This window comes from Muntiacus reevesi, chromosome 8 (genome assembly GCF_963930625.1).
Source record: "Muntiacus reevesi chromosome 8, mMunRee1.1, whole genome shotgun sequence".
NCBI lineage: Eukaryota > Metazoa > Chordata > Mammalia > Artiodactyla > Cervidae > Muntiacus > Muntiacus reevesi.
The window spans coordinates 11,179,660-11,202,078 of record NC_089256.1 but is presented as its reverse complement, the minus strand read 5'-3'; the positions used below and the strand labels follow the sequence as shown (position 1 = coordinate 11,202,078).

Genomic DNA, 22,419 nt, shown 5'->3' with positions numbered 1-22,419 from the left:
CCCCCTTCCCTGCTTCCCCTTTCCCACCCCAAGCAGCACATTCACAAACCAGGCACTAAACACGGCTCTCTGCCATGCCAGCTCTGAATCTGGGAAAACCAAATACTGGCATTGCAGTGGCCCAACTTGCTTCCACACAGACAGATTCTTTCTGAGAATGGAATCCACACTGACAAAGAATTGCCAAGAGCTGCAGAGAGAGAAACTAGACTCTGGTGCCATTATCTGAGTCCACCATAATCCTGGATTTCTCAGTTAAATTAACCAATAAATTCCTTATTGGCCTGAGCCAAGTTAAACTGCTGTTTTATAATTTACTACTGGAAAAGGTCTGAACCTTTTATCATAATTAACATTACATTAATTGCATCAGTTACCATTCTAGTCACTAACATCATATCTTAGTGATTCCTTCTGTCCAATCTCCCTTACACTGTGAATTGCTGAAAAATCTGAACCAGCATGATTGGTGCCTTCATCCTTAGAGCCTGACAGAGAGTCTAGCCACCAACAATTCATTAAAGGGCAACTGATCCCAATCTACACTTTTCATGGAAAGAGACGCAAATGCTCAAATGCCATTTTGGGTGATGAACTGTTACTTGGTTGACTAATGGAGTCACTTTTCCAGAACGGGCTTGCCTTCACCAGTTCCTTGCCACACGCTGATTTCACACATACCCTCACACACTGATTTCACACATGCTCTCACACATCTCTTACACACGTTTATCACATCACACCTCTACACACACACAAAGCCTTCACACATACACACTTAGGCCTCTACACACATACACACCCTTCATACATCCACACATATGACAAAAGTATGTCTTTACACGCACATTTTACATAAGCACATGTTATATGCCACACACTCTACATACATGCACACACCACTCACAGACAAAACCCTCCAAGCAATCATATACACACCTTAGGTATGTTTACCCACCATCTGTAAAACTCACACACACCCTGCACATGCTCACACATGCACACATGAGACATAACACATAAGACACCTATACTCTGAACTCATACACACCTGCCACACAACTACACACGCACTGTAGACCTAACCAGACACCAGGGGGCTCTCTGGTGATGAACGGCATCTCTAAAATCTGCTCCCAGCCCCAGGGAGAATGGCCACAGCCCTCCCAGGGTCCCCGCCCGCAGCCGTGCTCACGGTGTGGTAGCTGTGGGCGCCCGTCTGCAGGAGCAGCTGCTGCAGAGCACTGATCATCTTGCGCCGCCGCCGGCTCTCCTCCCGCACGCCCTTGAGCTCGTCGGCCTGGCGGCCCAGCTCCTGCTGGCCGCGCTCCTGCTGGCCCAGGCTGGCCTGCAGCCGCGCCTCCAGCTGGGCCACGCTGGTGCTCAGGCAGTCCTGGCAGTGCAGCAGGTACTCGATGCTGAGCTGCGCCAACCGCAGCACCTTGAGCAGCACTGGGTCCACGGGCTGCCCGCAGCGGCCGCACACCTCCCGGTCCAGGTTGCAGAAAGTGACACCGGCGATGTTCTCCTGCAGGGCGGCCACGTCCAGCTCCCGTGCCACGCGGTCCACATCCAGGGCACTGATGCGCCTCCAGTCCACACTCTCACGGCGAGGCTGGAACTTGAAGGTGGGGAGAGTGTAGGCCCCAAAGAGGGGGCCGCTGAGGCCCTGGGCAGTGCTGGTGGGAGACTGCATGGGTGGGGGAAGCCCTGGGCTGGCCACCGGGGAAGGATGCCACCAAGGCCACGGCAACAGGCACAGGAGCTGAGAGAGGGCCTGGAAAATGAGAAGACAGCCGAAGTTAGGCCTGCCGCATGTGGCCGCACGTACCATACTGGACCGCAGGAGCCTTAGGATGCACGGTGTGCGTGACATGGCCAAGGCAAGGGTGTGGGTTTTATAACACACAAGTGCGGGTTCAGATCCTCAGGCTTGAGCAAGATCCTTTGTACTATTAAGACTCCGTGTGCAATGGGAATCACGGTGCCTCCTCTGCAGGTCTGTGGTTAGGAATGAGGCAGGAGAAACACCAAGCCCAGGGCCTGACACACAGTAAGTCCTCAGTGTACTCCCCACCATGCCCAAGTGCCCTGCAACATGCCTGCCAGAGGGCTGGGTCAGGAGAGAGCTGTCAAATGCATCAGGAAGTCATTCTGTAACCCTATACTGATCTCAGGATTAAGTCCAGTAATTCTGCCTTGGGAGGCAGAGCCACTTAACAGTGGACATTAAATGGTTCTCCTTCAGTTAACTGCAAAATTTAATGGACAGGATGGGCTACAGATCCCAGTTCCCCCGCTGTAAGCTGGACCCGTATGACCATGTTTTCTTTAGCAGGATGTGAGTGAAATGATGTCCAGCTCTGCCACAGGGTGGCGCTCAAGACAGCAGTTGGGTCTCTGCACAGAGATCTGTCCATGATGGTCTCTTTTCCAATCCTTATGGTTTAGAAAACAGCTCCAGTTTGTTGTTAAAAGACTCAGATTCTACTCGCCACTTTCTTGCTAGACAAAGAAATTGTTCTCTTTGTAACTTGACAATAGCAACTGGAATTTAAAATGAACATTCCACTACTAAGAATTATAATTTATTCATGCAGGTGTGCAAAGATGCTTGTGCAAAAACTGTCATTGCAGTATTATTTGTAATAGTAAAGTACAAGAAAATTACAAGAAAGTACAAAGTAAGGTATCTCTCTATACAATGAAATACTATGCAGCTATCCAAAAGTCTACAAGGAATAAATCCTGGAGAGGGTGTGGAGAAAAGGGAACCCTCTTACACTGTTGGTGGGAATACAAACTAGTACAGCCACTATGGAGAACAGTGTGGAGATTTCTTTAAAAACTGGAAATAGAACTGCCATATGACCCAGCAATCCCACTTCTGGGCAGACACACTGAGGAAACCAGATCTGAAAGAGACACGTGCACCCCAATGTTCATCACAGCACTGTTTATAATAGCCAGGACATGGAAGCAACCTAGATGCCCATCAGCAGATGAATGGATAAGGAAGCTGTGGTACATATACACCATGGAATGTTACTCAGCCATTAAAAAGAATACATTTGAATCAGTTCTAATGAGATGGATGAAACTGGAGCCCATTATACAGAGTGAAGTAAGCCAGAAAGATAAAGAACATTACAGCATACTAACACATATATATGGAATTTAGAAAGATGGTAACAATAACCCTATATGCAAAACAGAAAAAGAGACACAGAAGTACAGAACAGACTTTTGAACTCTGTGGGAGAAGGTGAGGGTGGGATGTTTCAAAAGAACAGCATGTATATTATCTATGGTGAAACAGATCACCACCCCAGGTGGGGTCCATGAGACAAGTGCTCGGGCCTGGTGCACTGGGAGGACCCAGAGGAGTCGGGTGGAGAGGGAGGTGGGAGGGGGGATCGGGATGGGGAATACGTGTAACTCTATGGCTGATTCATGTCAATGTATGACAAAACCCACTGAAATGTTGTGAAGTAATTAGCCTCCAACTAATAAAATAAAATTAAAAAAAAAAAAAGAAAAAAAAGAAGAAGGCAGCTTTTTATGTACTGATAGAGAATATACAATATATTAATAATATATTATTAATGTAACTATAATACAATAATTATAATAATATATTGATAATATATAATTATATACACATATATGCATTTCTGTTTAAATAATATATTAACATGAAATTTAATAACAATTTGCAAAAATAAAGGAGATATGTGTATCTCACATATGTGTATCTCACATATGTACGTGTATCTCACATATGTATATATACACACACACACATATATATTGGAGCTTCCCAGATAGTTTAGTGGTAAAGAATCCACCCGCAATGCAGGAAACATGGGTTTGATCCCTGGTAGGGAAGATCTCCAGGAGAAAGAAATGGCAACCCACTCCAGTATTCTTCCCTGGAAAATTCCATGGACAAAGGAGCCTGGTAGACTACAGTTCATGGGGTTGCAAAGAGTAAGACATGACTGAACACACACACACACACACAGGTTCCAAAGCTTGTGGATTTTGAACCACCCTACATCAATTCTGCTTTAATCAGATCATCACTCCTTATCCATCAAATTCACTCACTCATATCCATCCATTCATTCACTCAACCTCCCCCGTTTAGAGCATGCCTACCTTGGCCAGGCCTGGTGCCAGGCACTGGGGCCACCGAGATGCATTAACCACACAGCTGTCCCCATCCCCCACCCCAGCAGCTTAGCTCAGCTCCTGGCTGCCACAGTACCCAGTGCAAACCCTTAGCCTGGTCTTGAAGCTGCCACTGGATGCCACTGACCCACCTTTTCCATTTCAGCTCCCATGCTTCCCTTTCTCAGATACTCCTCCTCAACACAAACTCCAGAAAAAAGACCATCCAGCCACAAGCATACTAACCATGGCCATGAGATTAGCACATTTCTCTTAACAAGGCACATTATTTTTTTAAAAAAAAGAAGGCAGGTGACATGACACTCACCATGCTTAGCTGCTGGCTGCAACCTTGTCATCAGAGCGTCAGAAACAATTGCCACAACAAGCCGTGCCTTGGAGCAACAGCAGGTTACCAGGCGTGCTGTGGGCGAGAGTAACAGGACTCCTGCTTCCTGTCCTCCCACAGACCAGGAGCTCACCTGAGAACTTGCTGTTTAACTATTTAAGCTTTGGCCTCAGATGTCTGCCCATAGCTCCTCTCTAATAATAAGGCCAAGAATGTTCCATCAGCCACTCTCTCGGCTTGCCTCCCACCTCTTTGAATGCCTCTCCCTTGAACAGTTACTATCCTCTTGCCCTTCCTTTAAGGCGGGGTGTGCAGTGCCCCCGTGACAGTCTGCTGTTCACCCCCTACCCGTCACTCCTGGCACATGCTCCCTGGGGATGAACTCACACATACCCTTAGCTTCAGCTACCATAAGCCTCAGCCACTCCCAAATCTGTTTTTCACAGACCTGTCTCTTGATATCTTTAGATTTACCTTCCAATATTGATTATACTGGCTTCCCTAATAGCTCAGTTGGTAAAGAATCCGCCTGCAATGCAGGAGACCCCGATTTGATTCCTGGGTCAGGAAGATCCACTGGAGAAGGGATAGGCTACCCACCCCAGTATTCTTGGGCTTCCCTTGTGGCTCAGCTGGTAAAGAATCCACCTGCAATGCAGGAGACCTGAGTTCAATCCCTGGGTTGGGAAGATCCCTGGAGAAGGGAAGGGCTATCCCCTCCAGTATTCTGGCCTGGAGAATTCCATGGACTCTAAAGTCCATGGGGTCGCAGAGTCAAACATGACTGAGCAACTTAAAAAAAAAAATTGATTACACTAGAAATAGCAAATCTAACTTTCATCAGGACCAGGAAAGTAGTGTTAAATGTAGGAAACATGCCAGGCATAAGAAAAACCATAAGTTTGATGATGAAGTGAAGTGAAGTTGCTCAGTCATGTCCAACTCATTGCGACCCCATGAACTGTAGCCTACCAGGTTCCTCCGTCCATGGGATTTTCCAGGCAAGAGTACTGGAGCAGGTTGCCATTTCCTTCTCCAGAGGATCTTCATGACCCAGGGATCGATCCTGGGTCTCCCACATTGTAGGCAGATGCTTTACTATCTGAGCCATGATAAGTGGCAACTAATTCCCTAACCTAGTGTCCAAGATGTAACTGGGCAGGGACTTCCCTGGTGGTCCAGGGGCTAAGACTCCGTGCTCCCAATGCAGGGGGCCCAGGTTCAAACCCTGGCCAGGGAAGTAGATTCCCCACATTGCAGCAAAGATCAAAGATCCTATCTGCTACCACTAAGACCCGGTGTAGCCAAATAAATATTTAAAAAGATACAACTGGGCTGTGGTTCTCAAGTGTGGTTGCTGGCTGGCAGCATCAGCATCAACTGGAAACTCATTAGAAATGCAGATCTTCAGACTAACTGACTGAGAACCACAGCAGGGAGTGTTGGCATAGGGAGCATTAGGGACTGTGGCAAAATGGGGAGTTCATGCCCTGTTACAAGGGGCGGCCTCCACTGAGCTTCAGGCTTACAGGAGGGGATGTTCTGTGTTCCTTGTGGGCTAATTCCAAATTAATTAATAAGATATTCAAGTAGGTATGGGCAATATAGTAAAGTAGGAAGACCCCAGCTCGCCGCCTCCCACAGACACACCAAAATTACAACTATTTACAGGAGTAACTATCTACAGGAATGACCTGGACACTAGCAGAAAATATTTTCCACAACTAAAGATATAAAGAAGAAACAATAAGCTAGGTGAAGAGATTGGGGGCACTGGGTGAGTGAACCACAAACAAGAGGATAATAACAACTGCAGAGGTTCTCCCCAAGGAAGAAGGGGTCTGAGCCCCACCTCAGGGCTCCCAGCCCAGGGGTCATGTACCATGAAGATGAGTTCCCAGAACATCTGACTCTGAAGGCCAGTAGGGCTTGCATACTTGCATATGGGTGAGCTGCCACGAGCCCTGAGCCCCACAGCCAGCTGTTCCAGGACTCGCCCCTGATCACCAGGGGACTGGCATCTACCACATGAGGCAGGGCCACCCACACCTACCAGCACACTCATAGCAGCCAGCCCAGCCACACAGAAAGGCCCACTCAGCCCACATAGCTGGCACCCTAGAGCATATAGCTCTGGTGACCAGGGTGGAGTTCGGTGCTAGGCTCCATGGACGTGTCCTACGTAATGCCACTTCTCCAAGATCTAGAAACAAAACCTGACCTACCTAATACAGGAAATAAACAGAGAATTAGACAAAATGAGGAAGACAGAGAAATGAGTTTCAAATGAAGAAACAAGATCAAACCCCAAAAGAATGAAGTGGAGATACGCAATCTACCCAATGAAGAATTCAAGGTCATGATCATAAAGATGCTCCACAAACTCAGGAGAATACATGAATACATTGAGAAGTTTAACAAAGAGTTATAAAATATAAAGGAAAGCCAAACAGATCTGGAGAATACAACAACTGAAATAAAATATATTCTAGAACAGGGGTCCCCAACTCTCCAGATTATGGACTAGCAATGATCCACAGTTCATTAGGAACTGAACTGCACAGCAGGAGGTGAGCGGCAGGCGATCTAATGAAACTTCATCTACTGTTCCCCATCACTCACATTACTGCCTGAACCATTCCCCTGACGCAGTCAATGGAAAACTTTCTTCCATGAAACCAGTTCCTGGTGCCGTAAAGGTTGGGGACTGCTACACTAGAAGGAATCACCAGTAGGTTAGATAATCCAGATGAATGGATTAGTGAACTGGAAGACAGAGTAGTGGAAATCACCCAAGGTGAAAAGAAGAATGAATTTTTTAAAGTGAGGGCAGGGCTTCCCTGGTGGCTCAGTGGTAAAGAATCTGCCTGCCAATACAAGAGATGTGGGTTCAATCCCTGGTCTGGGAAGATCCCACATGCCAAGGAACAACAAAGCCCAGGTGCCACAAATATTGAGCCTGTGCTCTAGAGACCAGAAAACACAACTGCTGAAGTCTGCCCGCCCTAAGAGCCAGTGCTCAGCAACAAGTGAAGCCACTGCAATGAGAAGCCCATGCACCATGACTCAAGAATAGTGCCTGTTTGCCGAAACTAGAGAAAAGGCCATGCAGCAACAAAGACCCAGCACAACCAAACAACAATAAAATGTTTTTAAAATTTTTAAGTAAGGGAAGTTTAAGAGATCTCTGGGACAAGATCAAACATACTAACATTCACATTATAAAGATCCCAGAAGAAGAGAGAGAAAGGGGAAGAGAATTTATTTGAAGAAAGAAAAGTTGAAATCTTCCCTAGCCTGGGAAAGAAAGCAGACATCCAAGTCCAGGAAGCACAGAGTGTCCTAAACAAGACGACTCCAAAGAGTTCCACACCAAGACATGTTATACTTAAAAATGAAAAACATTCAAGATAACAAGAGAATCTTAAAAGCAGCAAGAGGTAAGCAACTAGTTAGGTACAGGGAACTCACATAAAACTATGAGCTGACTTTTCAATAAATCTCTTCAGGTCAGAAGGGAGTGGCATGACATGAAAAGATGCTCAGAATCACTCATCATCAGGGAAATGCAAACTAAAACTACAGTGGGATATCACCTCACACCCGTCAGAATGGCTACCATCAAAAAGACAAGAAATAACAAGTGTTAAGAAATAGAGAAAAGTGAGCCCTCACGCACTGTTGGTGGGATTGTAAACTAGCACAACTCTATGGAAAGCAGTATGGAGGAGGGTCCTCAAAAAATTAAAAATAGAACTACCATACAATCCCGAAATTCCACTTCTGGGTATTTTTCTAAGGAAATCAAAAGCACTAATTCAAAAAGATACCTGCATTCCTGTGTCCACTAAAGCATTATTTACAACAGTCAAGATATGGAAGCAATCTAAGTGTCCATCAACAGATGAATGGATAAAAGAGATAAATATACGTGTGTGTGTTTGTGTATGTATGTATGTATTACTCAGCCATAAAAAAGACTGAAATCTTGCCATTTACAACAGTACTAATGGGCATAGAGGGTATTATGCTAAGTGAAATAAGTCAGACACAGAAAGACAAATACCGTATGATCTCACTTTTGAATCTAAAAAACAAAACAAGTGAACAAACATAACAAAACAGAAACAGACTTATAGATACAGAGAAAAAACTGGTGATCGCCAGGGGGAGTGGGGAGGAGGAATGATGAGTACAACAGGTGAGGGAGATTAAGAGGTACAAACTTTCAGTTACAAAATAAATAAGCACTAAGATGTCATGTAGAGCAATAATTAAGAGGTACAAACTTTCAGTTACAAAATAAATAAGCACTAAGATGTCATGTAGAGCAATGAGAATATAGTCAATAAAATTATAACTTTGTATGGTGACAGATGGTAACTAGACTTATAGTGGTAATCATTCTATAAAGTATAAAAATATTGAATCACTATATTGTACCCCTAAAACCAATATAATACTGTAAGTCAAATATACTTCAATAAAAATTAAGATATTCAAACACTTCTACAAACTGTTCCCCAACTACCTTTCTAACTTCATTTCCCACCTACCATTTACTTGCTGTCCAAACTTTCATATCTCTGGGTTATTTATCGATAAGCACTGTTTTCAAGTGCTTTATAAAGAATAACTCAAGACTTCCAGTTCAAGGTGGTGGAGAAGAAGGATGTGTGCCCATCTCCTCCTCCAAGAGCACCAAAATTGCAACTAGTTGTTGAACAATTATCAACAGGAGTAAAGCAGAGCAGGACCATATGGTCCTTGACTCACCCTGCACCATGTCCTCTGCCTGCCTTTTGCCTGTGGAAAACTTTAGTCAAAAAATAAGTTTAATCAGAGAAGTGAGAATGCTGAAACAAAGGAAAACAGTCTAAGGAAACTAAATAATAATAATGTAGTCATTAAGCATAGTCAAGGACCTTCAGTTCTTTCTCAAGGGCTATAGATAATATTCTGAGCCATATCCTGTGAGCTGTCTTATAGATATACCAAAATACCAGGGAGTTAACTACATGATGACCAGACTGCCCAGGACATGAGCTGCCACAATTCAGAGAACTGATGCAAAGAAATGGAACAAGTGCACCCAGGAACTGAAGATTAACTATACCTAAAACAATCAAGATGATGCTAGTCAGAAAACTGATGACCATTTTGAAGATGACTGTTAGAAATGACTGTACTGCTTCTGCATGTTTCCCAGGCACACACTTTGTTCATAAAAGCTGTCACCCTCTGCTTGTGTCGGCGGGGAGGTGGGGCGGGAGCCTTTGTACAACCCACCCACCCCAGTTGCCAACATCTGAAATAAACCAAACTTTCCTTTCCACCAACCTGGCCCATTTACTGACTTTTGAATGGCAAGCAGCCAGGTTCCCAACTCATACCTTTCAGTAACAGGAGGACACTGGAACCCACTAAAGTAAGATACACCATGTCCAAAGACAAAGAAGAAGCCACAGGAATGAGATGGAAATTGCTAGGCAGTCAGTGAAGGACTCTGAGACCATGGTTTTGTTTTCAATAAACATCTCACTCCACTAGCCTGAAGCTATACCTGTTGTCCCAGCTTCCTGGAATGTGTCCTTGGTCTGATAAATTATCAGCAGTGGGATCCAGGGAAGCACAGTAATTAACTTCCATTTGCCTGAGGCAAAAAACAACCCGTGATCATTAATCTTAAGGCCATTCAGTTCAGTTCAGTCTCAGTCCTTTCCAACGCTTAGCGACCTTATGAACTACAGCACACCAGGCCTCCCTGTCCATCACCAATTCCCAGAGTTTACCCAAACTCACGTCCATTGAGTCGGTGATGCCATCCAACCATCTCATCCTCTGCCATCCCCTTCTCCTCCCACCTTCAATCTTTCCCAGCATCAGGGTCTTTTCAAATGAGTCAGTTCTTTGCATTAGGTGGCCAAAGTATTGGAACTTCAGCTTCAGCATCAGTCCTTCCAATGAATACTCAGGACTGATTTCCTTTACGATTGACTGGTTGGATCTCCTTGGAGTCCAAGGGACTCTCAAGAGTCTTCTCCAACACCACAGTTCAAAAGCATCAATTCTTCAGCACTCAGCTTTCTTTATAGTCCAACTCTCACATCTATACACGACCACTGGAAAAACCATAGCCTTGAGTAGACAGACGTTTGTTGGCAAATGTGCTCTCTAGGTTGGTCATAACTTTTCTTCCAAGGAGCAAGAGTTTTTTAATTTCATGGCTGCAGTCACCATCTGCAGTGATTTTGGAGCCCAAGAAAACAGTCTGTCATTGTTTCCACTGTTTCCCCATCTATTTGCCATGAAGTAATGGGACAGGATCTTCATGTTTTGAATGTTGAGTTTTGGTTTTTTTAATTTATTTATTTTAGTTGGAGGCTAATTACTTTACAGTATTGTAGTGGGTTTTGCCATACATTGATATGAATGATCCATGGATTTACATGTGTTCCCCCCCACACACCTCCCTCCCATCCCATCCCTCTGGGTCATCCCAGTGTACGAGCCCTGAGCACTTGTCTTATGCATCGAACCTGGACTGGCGATCTGTTTCACACTTGATAATATACATTTTCAATGCTATTCTCTCAGATTATCCCACCCTTGTCTTTTCCCACAGAGTCCAAAAGACTGTTCTATACATCTGTGTCTCTTTCTCTGCCTTGCATACAGGGTTATCGTTACCATCTTCCTAAATTTCATATATATGCATTAGTATACTGTATTGGTGTTTTTCTTTCTGGCTTACTTCACTCTGTATAATGGGCTCCAGTTTCATCCACCTCATTAGAACTGATTCAAATGTATTCTTTTTAATTGTTGAGTAGTATTCCATTGTATATATGTACCACAGCTTCCTTATCCATTCATCTGCTGATGGGCATCTAGGTTGCTTCCATGTCCTGGCAATTATAAACAGGGCTGCGATGAACATTGGGGTACACATATCTCTTTCAATTCTGGTTTCCTTGGTGTGTATGTTCAGGAGTGGGATTGCTGGGTCATATGGCTGTTCTATTTCCAGTTTTTTAAGAAATCTCCACACTGTTCTCCATAGTGGCTGTACTAGTTTGCATTCCCACCAACAGGGTAAGAGGGTTCCCTTTTCTCCACACCCTCTCCAGCATTTATTGCTTGTAGACTTTTGGATAGCAGCCATCCTGACTGGCGTGTAATGGTACCTCACTGTGGTTTTGATTTGCATTTCTCTGATAATGAGTGATGTTGAGCATCTTTTCATGTGTCTGTGAGCCATCTGTATGTCTTCTTTGGAGAAATGTCTGTTTAGTTCTTTGGCCCATTTTTTGATTGGGTCATTTATTTTTCTGGAATTGAGCTGCAGGAGGTGCTTGTATATTTTTGAGATTAATTCTTTGTCAGTTCCTTCATTTGCTACTATTTTCTCCCATTCTGAGGACTGTCTTTTCACCTTGCTTATAGTTTCCTTTGTTGTGTGAAAGCTTTTAAGTTTAATTAGGTCCCATTTGTTTATTTTTGCTTTTATTTCCCATTTTCTGGGAGGTGGGTCATCGAGGATCTTGCTGTGATTTATGTCAGAGTGTTTTACCTATGTTCTCCTCTAGGAGTTTTATAGTATCTGGTCTTACATTTAGATCTTTAATCCATTTTGAGTTTATTTTTGTGTATGGTGTTAGAAAGTGTTCTAGTTTCATTTTTCACTCTCCTCTTTCACTTTTATCAAGAGGCTCTTTAGTTCTTTGCTTTCTGCCATAAGAGTGGTATCATCTGCATATCTGAGGTTATTGCTATTTCTCCCAGCAATCTTGATTTCAGATTGTGCTTCACCCAGCCCACCATTTCTCATGATGTACTCTGCATATAAGCTAAATAAGCAGGGTAACAATATACAGCCTTGACCTACATCTTTGCCTATTTGGAACCAGTTTGTTGTTCCATGTCCCATTCTAACTGTTGCTTCCTGACCTGCATACAGTATTCTCAAGAGGCAGGTCAGGTGATCTGGTATTCCCATCTCTTTCAGAATTTTCCAGTTTGTTGTGATCCACACAGTCAAAGGCTTTGGCATAGTCAGTAAAGAAGTAAATGTTTTTCTGGAACTCTCATGCTTTTTCGATGATCCAACGGATGTTGGCAATTTGATCTCTGGCTCCTCTGGCTTTTCTAAATTCAGCTTGAACTTCTGGAAGTTCACAGTTTACATACATGTTGAAGAATTTTGAGCATTACTTTGCTATGATGTGAGATGATTGCAATTGGACAGTAGTCTGAACATTCTTTGGCATTGCCTTTCTTTGGGACTGGAATGAAAATTGATCTTTTTCAGTCCTGTGGCCACCTCCAAATTTTTGGAAAATTTGTGAGTTTTCCAAATTTGCTGGCATATTGAGTGCAGCACTTTCACAGCATCATCTTTTAGGATTTGAAATAGCTCAACTGGAATACCATCACCTCCACTAGTGATGCCTCATAAGGCCCACTTGACTTTGCATTCCAGGATGTCTGCTCAAGGTGAGTGATCATACCACTGTGGTTATCTGAGTCATGAAGATCTTTTTTGTATAGTTCTTCTTGCCACAGTGTATTCTTGCCACCTTTTCTTAATATCTTCTGCTTCTATTAGGTCCATACCATTTCTGTTCTTTACTGTGCCCATTTTTGCATGAAATATTCCCTTGGTATCCCTAAATTTCTTGAATAGATCTCTAATCTTTCCCATTCTATTGTTTTCCGCTATTTCTTTGCATTGATCACTGAGGAAGGCTTTCTTATCTCTCCTTGCTATTCTTCAGAACTCTGCATTCAAATGGGTATATCTTTCCTTTTCTCCTTTACCTTTCACTTCTCTTTTTTTCTCAGCTATTTGTAAGGCCTCCTCGGACAACCATTTTACCCTTACGCATTTCTTTTTCTTGGGGATGGCCTTGATCACTGCCTCCTATACAATGTCACAAAACTCTGTCCATAGTTCTTCAGGCACTCTATCAGATCTAATCCCTTAAATCTATTTGCCACTTCCACTGTATAATCATAAGGGATTCAATTTAGATCATACTTGAATGGTCTAGTGGTTTTCCCTAATTTCCCCTTGGAGGTCACCATTAACCTTACCATAGAGCCCTTAGACCCTAGGGCTAGGTCATCTCAGGCCAAACAACTAACAGGAAGGGAAACAACCCCACCCATCAGCAGAAAATTAGATTAAAGCTTTACTGAGCAAGTTCCTGCCAATCAGAGCAAGACCCAGGTTTTCCCACCCCCAGTCCCTCCCATCAATAAGCTTAAACAAGCCTCCTTAGCCTCATCCATCAGAGGGCAGACAGAAGAAGCAAGAAGAAGCAGCTAAAACAAAAACCATATCATAGAAAGTTAATCATGATGAAAAAGCAGAAGGTTATGTCCCAGATGAAGGGATAAGATAAAATCCCAGAAAAACAGTTAAATGAAATGGAGACAGGCAACCTTCCAGAAAAAAAAATAATGATAGTGAAGATAAACAAGGATCTCAGGAAAAGAATGGTGGCAAAGATTAAGAAGATGCAAGAAATGTTTACCAAAGACCTAGAAGAACTAAAGAACAAACAAACAGAGATGAATAATACACTAGAAGGAATCAATAGAAGAATAACTGAGGCAGAAGAAAGGATAAATTGACTGGAGGACAGAATAGTGGAAATCACTGCCACAGAAGAGATTATAGAGAAAAGAATGAAAAGAAATGAAGACAGCCTAAGAAACCTCCACAACATTAAATCCACCAACAATTGCATCATAGGAGTCCCAAAAGGAGAAGAGAGAGAGAAAGGACCTGAGAAAAATATTTGAAGAGATAATAACTGAAAACTTCCAGAACATGGGAAAGGAAACAGTTAACCAAGTCCAGGAAGCACAGAGTCCCAGGAAGCATAAACCCCAGGAGGAACACACCCAGACACATAGTGATCAAACTGACAAAAATTAAAGGCAGAGATAAAATATTAAAAGAAACAAGGGAAAAACAACAAATAACATACAAGGGAACTCCCAATCAGGATATCAGCTGATTTCTCAACAGAAACTCTACAAGCCAGAAGGGAAATGGCACAATATATTTAAAGTGATGAAAAGGAAGAACCCACAACCAAGAACACCCTATCTGACAAGACTCTCTTTCACATCTGAAGGAGAAATCAAAAGCTTTCCAAACAAGCAAAAGTCAGGAAAATTCAACGCCATCAAACCGGCTTTACAATAAATGCTAAAGGAATTTCTCTAGGCAGGAAACACAAGAGATGGGAAAGACCTACAGAAAATAAACCCAAAACAATTTAGAAAATGGTAGTAGGATCATACATATCAATAATTACCTTAAATGTAAATGGATTACTGGGGGTCCCTGAGAAGAGAGGGGTCTGGGGCTCTCAAGGAGGAATTAGGGGTCTGGAATTCTTAAGGAGGAGGAAAGAACAAATTTCTTTTTTCCTCTACATTTCTTAGTCTTAGTCACATAAAACATTTCTTTTTTTTTCTTTAAGGCTGGAACTGATGATTACACAACAAACAACTCAGTTTAAATTCCTACTAAGGATTATATGGGCTTCCCTTGTGGCTCAGCTTGTAAAGAATCTGTCTGCAATGTGGGAGACCTCGGTTCAATCCCTGGGGTGGGAAGATCCCCTGGAGAAGGGAAAGGCTACCCACTCCAGTATTCTTCCTGGAGAATTCCAGGGACTGTATAGTCCATGGGGTCACAAAGAGTCAGATACGACTGAGCCACTTCACTTCAATATTTGGGCTTCCCTGGTGGCTCAGAGGTTAACGCATCTGCCCGCAATGCTGGAGACCTGGGTTTGATCCCTGGGTCGGGAAGATCCCCTGAAGCAGGAACTGGCAACCCACTCCAGTATTCTCGCCTGGAGAATCCCATGGATGAAGGAGCCTGGTGGGCTACAGTCCATGGGGTCGCAAAGAGCTGGACATGACTATATATAGGATTATATAACAATAATATATTCTGCTTGAGGACAGTTTCTCCTTCCTGAAAACCTTCAGGCTAATCCTGTTATCTTAAAATGTAAATTAAGGGAGTGGGTCTAATAAGATCTTTACAACCTTAAGACATTCTTTTGATTTATTGTAATAATTAATTAAAAAGTATATAACTTCCTTGCTAACACTAGTGAAGGGGGCATTCTCCAACCCCTTTCTGATGCCTATGTCAGAAACTTTCTTTTCTTACTTTAATAAAACTCTGCTACACACACACACACACACACATATAAAATGTAAATGGATTAAATGCACCAGTCAAAAGACACAGAATGACTGGGTGGATAAAAACATGTACAAGTATGCACTTCCAATTACCACATCACTCTACTTGACCCCCCCCCAAATAATTGTATGTAATTATTTTATATTGTTAAGTTAATCATGTTCCCCTTATGGTTTGCAATTATCTTTTAATTTTTGTCTGGCTATTGATTGTGAAAACTGAAAAACATCTCTAACTCTTGTGATTATGCAATTATTACTCACTTAATACCATTGTATCATTATTGATCAACAGAAAAATTATAGAACTCTATATCACCAAAGCTAGGATCTAATAGAGAAGACTGTAATCATTTATTAAAATCCAGATGCATATCAGAAATATCTTGAAATTTTTTGAAAAATGCTAATGCTCAGGTATTGTTTATTTTCTCCAGAGCTCCAGATATGTTTCTAATGAATAGTCATGTTTAAAAACAACTGCACTGTGTGATGATCTTTTACTTTTATCTAGTTTATTTCACTTTTTCTATTTCATATTCAGTGCTCCCATGTCAATAAGTTTATGCTCTCCAATTTCTCCATCTCTCTCTTTTTTTTTTTTTTTTGATGTTCTTTCTCAAGCCTTTATCAAGAGTAGCAGAAAAACTTTTGTATGTTGCTGCTGCTGCTAAGTCACTTCAGTCGTGTCCAACTCTTCACGACCCCAGCCTACCAGGTTCCTCTGCCCATGGGATTTTCCAGGCAAGAGTACTGGAGTGGGTTGCCATTGCCTTCTCCAAACTTCTGTATACATATACATATAAATATGTGATTGAACAAAGAGCACGTGATTGAGGCCCTCTGCAAGGCTGAGTTCAAGTTTAATGCAGATGAATTTGAAAACATGGCTCATCCCAGAGGTCAAATATATCCCTAATCATAGCCCTCTGGACAAAGAGCAGGCCCCACACTCATGAGTGCCTTGGCACTCTCCCCTCCTTACTCATGTCCACCAATAAATCCTACTTTCCTGTCAAAAAAAGAAAAATAAGAATTAGGACAAAGAATAAGAATGGAATTGTACTTAGTTGCTCTTTGCAACCACATGGACTGTAGCCCACCAGGCTCCTCTGTCAATGGGTTTTCTCCAGGCAAGAATACTGGAGTGGGTTGCCATGCCCTCGTCCAGGGGATCTTCCCAACCCAGGGACTGAACCCAGGTCTCCAGCATTGCAAACGGAATCTTTACTGACTGAGGCACCAGGGAAGCCCAAGAATTGAGTTAGGGTAAGTTAATTTGGACTCCTTGGAGAGAAACACCATTCAGACAGTAAAATGCTCGATTTGTTGACCATCTGTGTCCTAAGCTTAATCCCCCAGGCTGGTAATGAAAGCTTAGCGTGCAGGAGCCCTTATGGGTGGGCGCAGGCTCATCAGTGAGACGCCCCAGGGTGCACATTGACTGTCAAGAGGTAACAGCTGTGTTCTAGTTGGCCTCCTAAGCAGCCCTTAAACCCTCATGTTTACACTCTGAGCACACTCTGTAAATACCCAAGGTGGCAGCCCCAATCCCAGTTATAGAAAATACTGAATTAGGGGGTCTGTGTTCATGAGCTTTTGCATTGTGTGGCATGCTCAGTCGTATCTGACTCTTCTCAACCCCATGGACTATAGTCCGGCAGGCTGTCCATGGAATCTTCCAGGCAAGAATACTGGAAAGGGTTGCCATTTCTTACTCAAGGGATCTTCCCAACCCAGGGATTGAACTCACCTATCCTGCATTGGCAGGCGAATTCTTTATCACTGCACCACCTAGGAAGCCCCTCATGAGTTTTACTGAACCACAAAAGTATCATCCCTGTTTGTCACTGGAACGCTAAGAGTCCAGTTCTCAGAAGTCCCAGGGCTCTGATATAAAAAGGTGAGCAGAATTCCCTGGTGGTCAAGTGGTTAAGAATCTGCCTGCTAACGCAAGGGACACAGGTTTGATGTCTGGTCCAGGAAGATTCCACATGCCGCAGGGCAACTAAGCCCATGCACCACATCTACTGAGCCCGAGCTCTAGACCTCAAGAGGTGCAACCACTGAAGCCCATGTACTCTCCTCAGCAAAAGAAGCCACCGCAATGAGAAGCCCGTGCATAGCAACGAAGACCTAGTGCAGCAAAAATTTATTTATATATTTTAAAAGGTGAGCAGAACTGTGGAAATCTGAAGTTGATTAAGATGACAGCAGCTATTACTTATTAACTATCCATGTGCCAGGCACTGTACCAGCATTTTATAGTTCTATTTCTAACCATCATACAACCTTGTATGTGGCTATGATTTGCCTCATCTGATAGTTGTAGAAACTGAGGGTCAGAGAGGCTGAGGGACCTGCCCCCAGTCCTTCAGTTACCAAGTTAGGAAGTCAAGATCAAAATCAAGTTCTGAGTCCAAAGCTTCTGAATTTTGCCAAACTACCTCCCAATTGTGATGATGATAGTACAAAATATCCTTTCCCATTTTGTAAATTATAATACCTGAGGTTTCTTGATCAAACTGCAAGGACTGAAAGAGTTTACTGCACATCATAACAAATCAGTGCTGGAGACCCTAAAGTTTCCCTGTCTCCTTGCAGAATTTAACCAAACACAACTCAGCTCCTCAGCTTGCATCCTGGTGCAGACGGGCGGAAGACAAAGCCAAGTGAGAATGCTTCTGGTTACCTGGAGACCACACACCCCAGAGGCAGGAACGCTGTGTTACCTGGGAACAGAAATGCAAAGCAAAAATGACTCCCCATCATTAGGAAATCGGGAACTATTAACCATCTCTAGATATTTCAATGGGGTCCTAGGAACTTCCCAATACTAGACCACTGTCATGAACTAGTGGGATCCAAAAGAATGATATTTATGCTAGCATTCCAAATCATTCATCATTGAAGAGACAGTTTCTACCTGGAGTAACCTCACAGCTGAGACGGCAAGCCCGTCTACCACCTAGCTTTGCACACTCCCAATGATGGGGTGCTCACTACCTCACAAGGGAGCCACCTCTCAGAGAAACAACTCCTGGAAACTTTAAAATACTTCTGAAACCTGCCACCTATCAACTGTCAAAGATTGTTTCCACAAAAACGAAGTTTATTTTTTTCAAAATAAAATGATTTGTTTTTTTAACATAAATTAACAACTAGTGTACACCACCACCACTGCCACCTTGCTGTCTGTTCTGCTTCTTCAAGGATGCTGCCAGCACTTCCCTGGTGGTCCAGTGATTAAGAGGCAAAAGTGAAAGTCACCCAGTCATGTGCGACTCTGTGACCCCATGGGACTGTGGCACTCCAGGCTCCTCTGTCCATGAAATTCTCCAAGCAGGAATACTGGAGTGGGTAGCCTCCTTCAGGGGATCTTCCCGACCCAGGGAGCTAACCCAGATCTCCAGCATTGTAGGTGGATTCTTTACTGTCTGAGCTACCAGGAAAGCCCAAGAAAACGGGAGTGGGTAGCCTATTTCTTCTCCAGGGGATCTTCCCGACGCAGGGATCAAACGGGGGTCTCCTGCATTGCAGATTCTTTACCAGCTGAGCTACCAGGGAAGTCCAGTGATTAAGAATCTGCTTGCCAGTGCAGAAGACTTGGGTTTGATCCCTGGACCAGCAATTTAGTTGCCTCACGGCAACTAAGCCCACGCACTGCAATGTGCCCTAGAGCCAGGGCTCTGCAACTAGAAAAAGGCCATGAGCAGCATTGAAGATCCAGTGCAGACAAAAATAAAAATAAATAAGAAACAACCTCTCGACAATTTTTTTTTTTAAAGAACGCTGTCAAGCCAAGAGGAGAATTTGGAGGAGCCAAGCTTCCAAGGCAACTGCCAGGCAATCATTTACAAGCCTGCCCTGACTACCAGCTAACTTGGCGGTGCAGGCCCCAGGGGAACTCAGGTGTGTCATTAGCACTAATTGTTCTGGCTGCCAAGGAAACCCTGGAAGAGTTTGCAAACAGGCTGTGCATACACGGTAGGCAAGGGAGCACTAGAGTCCCCAATGGAGACAAGAGTGACCCAGGAGCATTTCTGCCTTGCTCTCTGTTTCTGCTTTTTTCCTAAAAAAAAAAAAAAAAGGAGACTTCCCTCCCCTTTTCAGTCTTTCTTGCCCATAATGTAGCAAGAGAGAGATCCACTCCACCAGGCACACAGCTCTCCCTTTATAGAACGTCTCCAATTTTTAAGAGACGATTCCTTGTTTTGGTTAAAGCCTATTTTAAGTTTGCCACAAAAGAATTTTCTTTAAAATAAAAATGGGATGGGACTTCCATGGAGATCCAGTGGTTAAGACACTGCACTTCCACTGCAGTAAGCATGTGTTCAATCCTTCATCAGGGAACTAAGATCCTGCATGCTGTGCAGCTCGGTCAAAAAACAGAAATAAATATATAAAGTAAAATATAAAATAAAAATGGGAGATAAGGATTCAATTGACATCTCTTCAAAGTATTTTAGATATGACTATATACTATATACTGATAAGGGCTTCCCTGGTGGCTCAGAGGTTAAAGCGTCTGCCTGTAATGTGGGAGACCTGGGTTCGATCCCTGGGTCAGGAAGATCCCCGGGAGAAGGAAATGGCAACCCACTCCAGTATTCTTGCCTGGAGAATCTCATGGATGGAGCCTGGTGGGCAACAGTCCACGGGGTCGCAAAGAGTCGGACACACGACTGAGCGTCTTCACTTCACTTCATATACTGATAAGATTTATCTTTCCAGGTGCAAAACCATCAAAAACCAACACAACTTTTCACATCTAAAAGAACGGCAGTTTAGAACATACTGGGTTTCCCTGGTGGCTCAGATGGTAAAGAATCTGCCTGCAATGCAGGAGACCCAGATTCGATCCCTCGGTCAGGAAGATCCCCTGGAGAAGGGCATGGCAACCCACTCCAGTATTCTTGCCTGGAGAATTCCATGAACAGAGGAGCTGGCAGGCTTATAATCCATGTGGTCAAAAAGAGTTGGACACGACTGAGCAACTTTTTTCTTCTTTCTTAGAACATACTGGTATTTTTCTTCTCCATGGAGAAGTCATTGTTTCTCAGTAGAGTTTTTCCAACTTCAGATCCTGGGACACCAGATCCCCTTCAAATCCTCCCTAGAAGTAGGAGGTCCAGTGACAGATGGCATTGAAAGTGGTTAGCCTGCTGATCAGGACTGGCCCTCCCTGCATGGGGCCCACAAGGAGGTTCAGAACAGCCCATCAAGTTATTTCCATCCCTCTTTCGGTCAGTTTCAATTGAGCAACCAACAAGTTGGACCAAACTTCAGTTCCCTGGTAGAACCCAGTTATGCTGCACAAGTGAATTCAGGTTTCTGTTTCTACCTAAAACATATAGCTTCATGTGACCATCTTATCAAGTTGGATGGTATCCAAAAAGATTTCCACGTGAGGGAAACGTCTCCAGAGCATTGGTGCTGACAGAGACGGACAGAATACCTCTTAGAAGCCACTTGACTGCAGAACCGGCCTTCTCTAGGTGGGGTTGTCCTCACTGGCCAGTCCTCAGCTCCAGGAGGAGGCGTGAGAAGCTGAGACAAAGGAGAGGAAGACCACCCACCCAGTCTGCCTCTGTGGGAGGCCAGTCAGAGCACCTCCCACTCATCAGGCCTCTCTTCAAAGCCCTGCTAGAAACCACGTTCCAAGAGATCGTGCAGGGGCAGGGCCTTAAGGAACAGACCTGGATAACCCCTGCCCAGGTACCCCGGACCCCTCCTCTGACGGGCCTCCTGGACACTTGTCCGGTACTAAGCGAGTTCCCCTGGGCTTTTACCTGCAGCCACCCCAAACAAAAAACATGGTTGCTGCCTCCTGCTTCACTCCAGCCTTGGGAAGCAAGGCGGAGGAACCAGAGATGCTAATCCGTTTGTTTTTGCATCACCTCATTACTAGAAGATCCCCACTTACCTACAGAACGCAAAGCAGCAACCCCGCCCCCACCCAGAATCATTTTACTTTTTCCAAAAAGTGAAAATCTGAGGCCGTCCTCCCAGGGAAGTCCAGTCCTGCGGGTTCAGTCATTCCTTCCCCCCCGCCCCCGAGTACCTCGGTCCGGAGTGGGCCAGGCACCGGGGATGGGGAGGCAGCCGGACGCAAGGGGCGGCGCGTCCCGAGGCGGCGCTCCCCGCCGGACCCCACTGGGCATCGGAGGCGCTGCCGTTGAGGCTACTGCGACCGAGGCTCGCGTCACTCGGACTGCACGCCGCTCCCGCTCTGGCCAAATTCCTGGCATAGTTTTCCCACGCTGCCCGGCTCACCTGGGGGTCCCCGGAACCCAGGCAGTGGGCAGAGGTCGCGAGAGAGCGGCTCGGCTCCTCCGCCCCGGCCCCGCCTCCCGACTCGCTCCACCGCCCTGGACCGAGGCTGTTCCCGGAATCCTCGCCGCCGCGCCGGCCTGGGATGCTTCCTCCGCTCCCCGGCTCCCCCACCCCCACCCCGCGCGGCAGCTCGGGCTCTGGACGGCTCGGGGCAGGGCCGCCCGGCCACCTGCTGCCAACCTGCGGGACCCGGGGCACAGACACCCTCCGGGCGCCAGCAGCTGGAGGCCGGGGTCTCCGCTGCCTCCTGCTCCCGCGAGAGCCACCCCACCAGACCCCAAGGCGGGGCGGAGCCTCTCCCCAGTCCCTCCGGGACAAGCTAT

At 44.7% G+C, this 22,419-nt stretch overlaps 1 protein-coding gene across 8 annotated transcripts in view; it reads right to left on the bottom strand.

Moving 5' to 3' along the window:
- Window positions 1–22,210, bottom strand: part of DZIP1L (DAZ interacting zinc finger protein 1 like) — a 60,296-nt gene extending 38,086 nt beyond the window's left edge. For 3 of the 8 annotated variants that reach the window (XM_065942830.1, XM_065942829.1, XM_065942831.1), the window contains exons 1-2: window positions 18,453–18,504; window positions 1,196–1,777 (exon numbers count right to left, since the gene is read on the bottom strand). In XM_065942830.1, the coding sequence (XP_065798902.1) occupies window positions 1,196–1,696 (501 nt within the window). In that variant the 5' untranslated portion in view covers window positions 1,697–1,777; window positions 18,453–18,504. Of the gene's footprint in view, window positions 1–1,195; window positions 1,778–18,452; window positions 18,505–20,558; window positions 20,577–21,824 lie in introns of those variants that run through there. The other 5 variants (XM_065942824.1, XM_065942825.1, XM_065942826.1 and 2 more) reach the window with 5 other exon arrangements.
- Window positions 22,211–22,419: the final 209 nt, after the last annotated feature.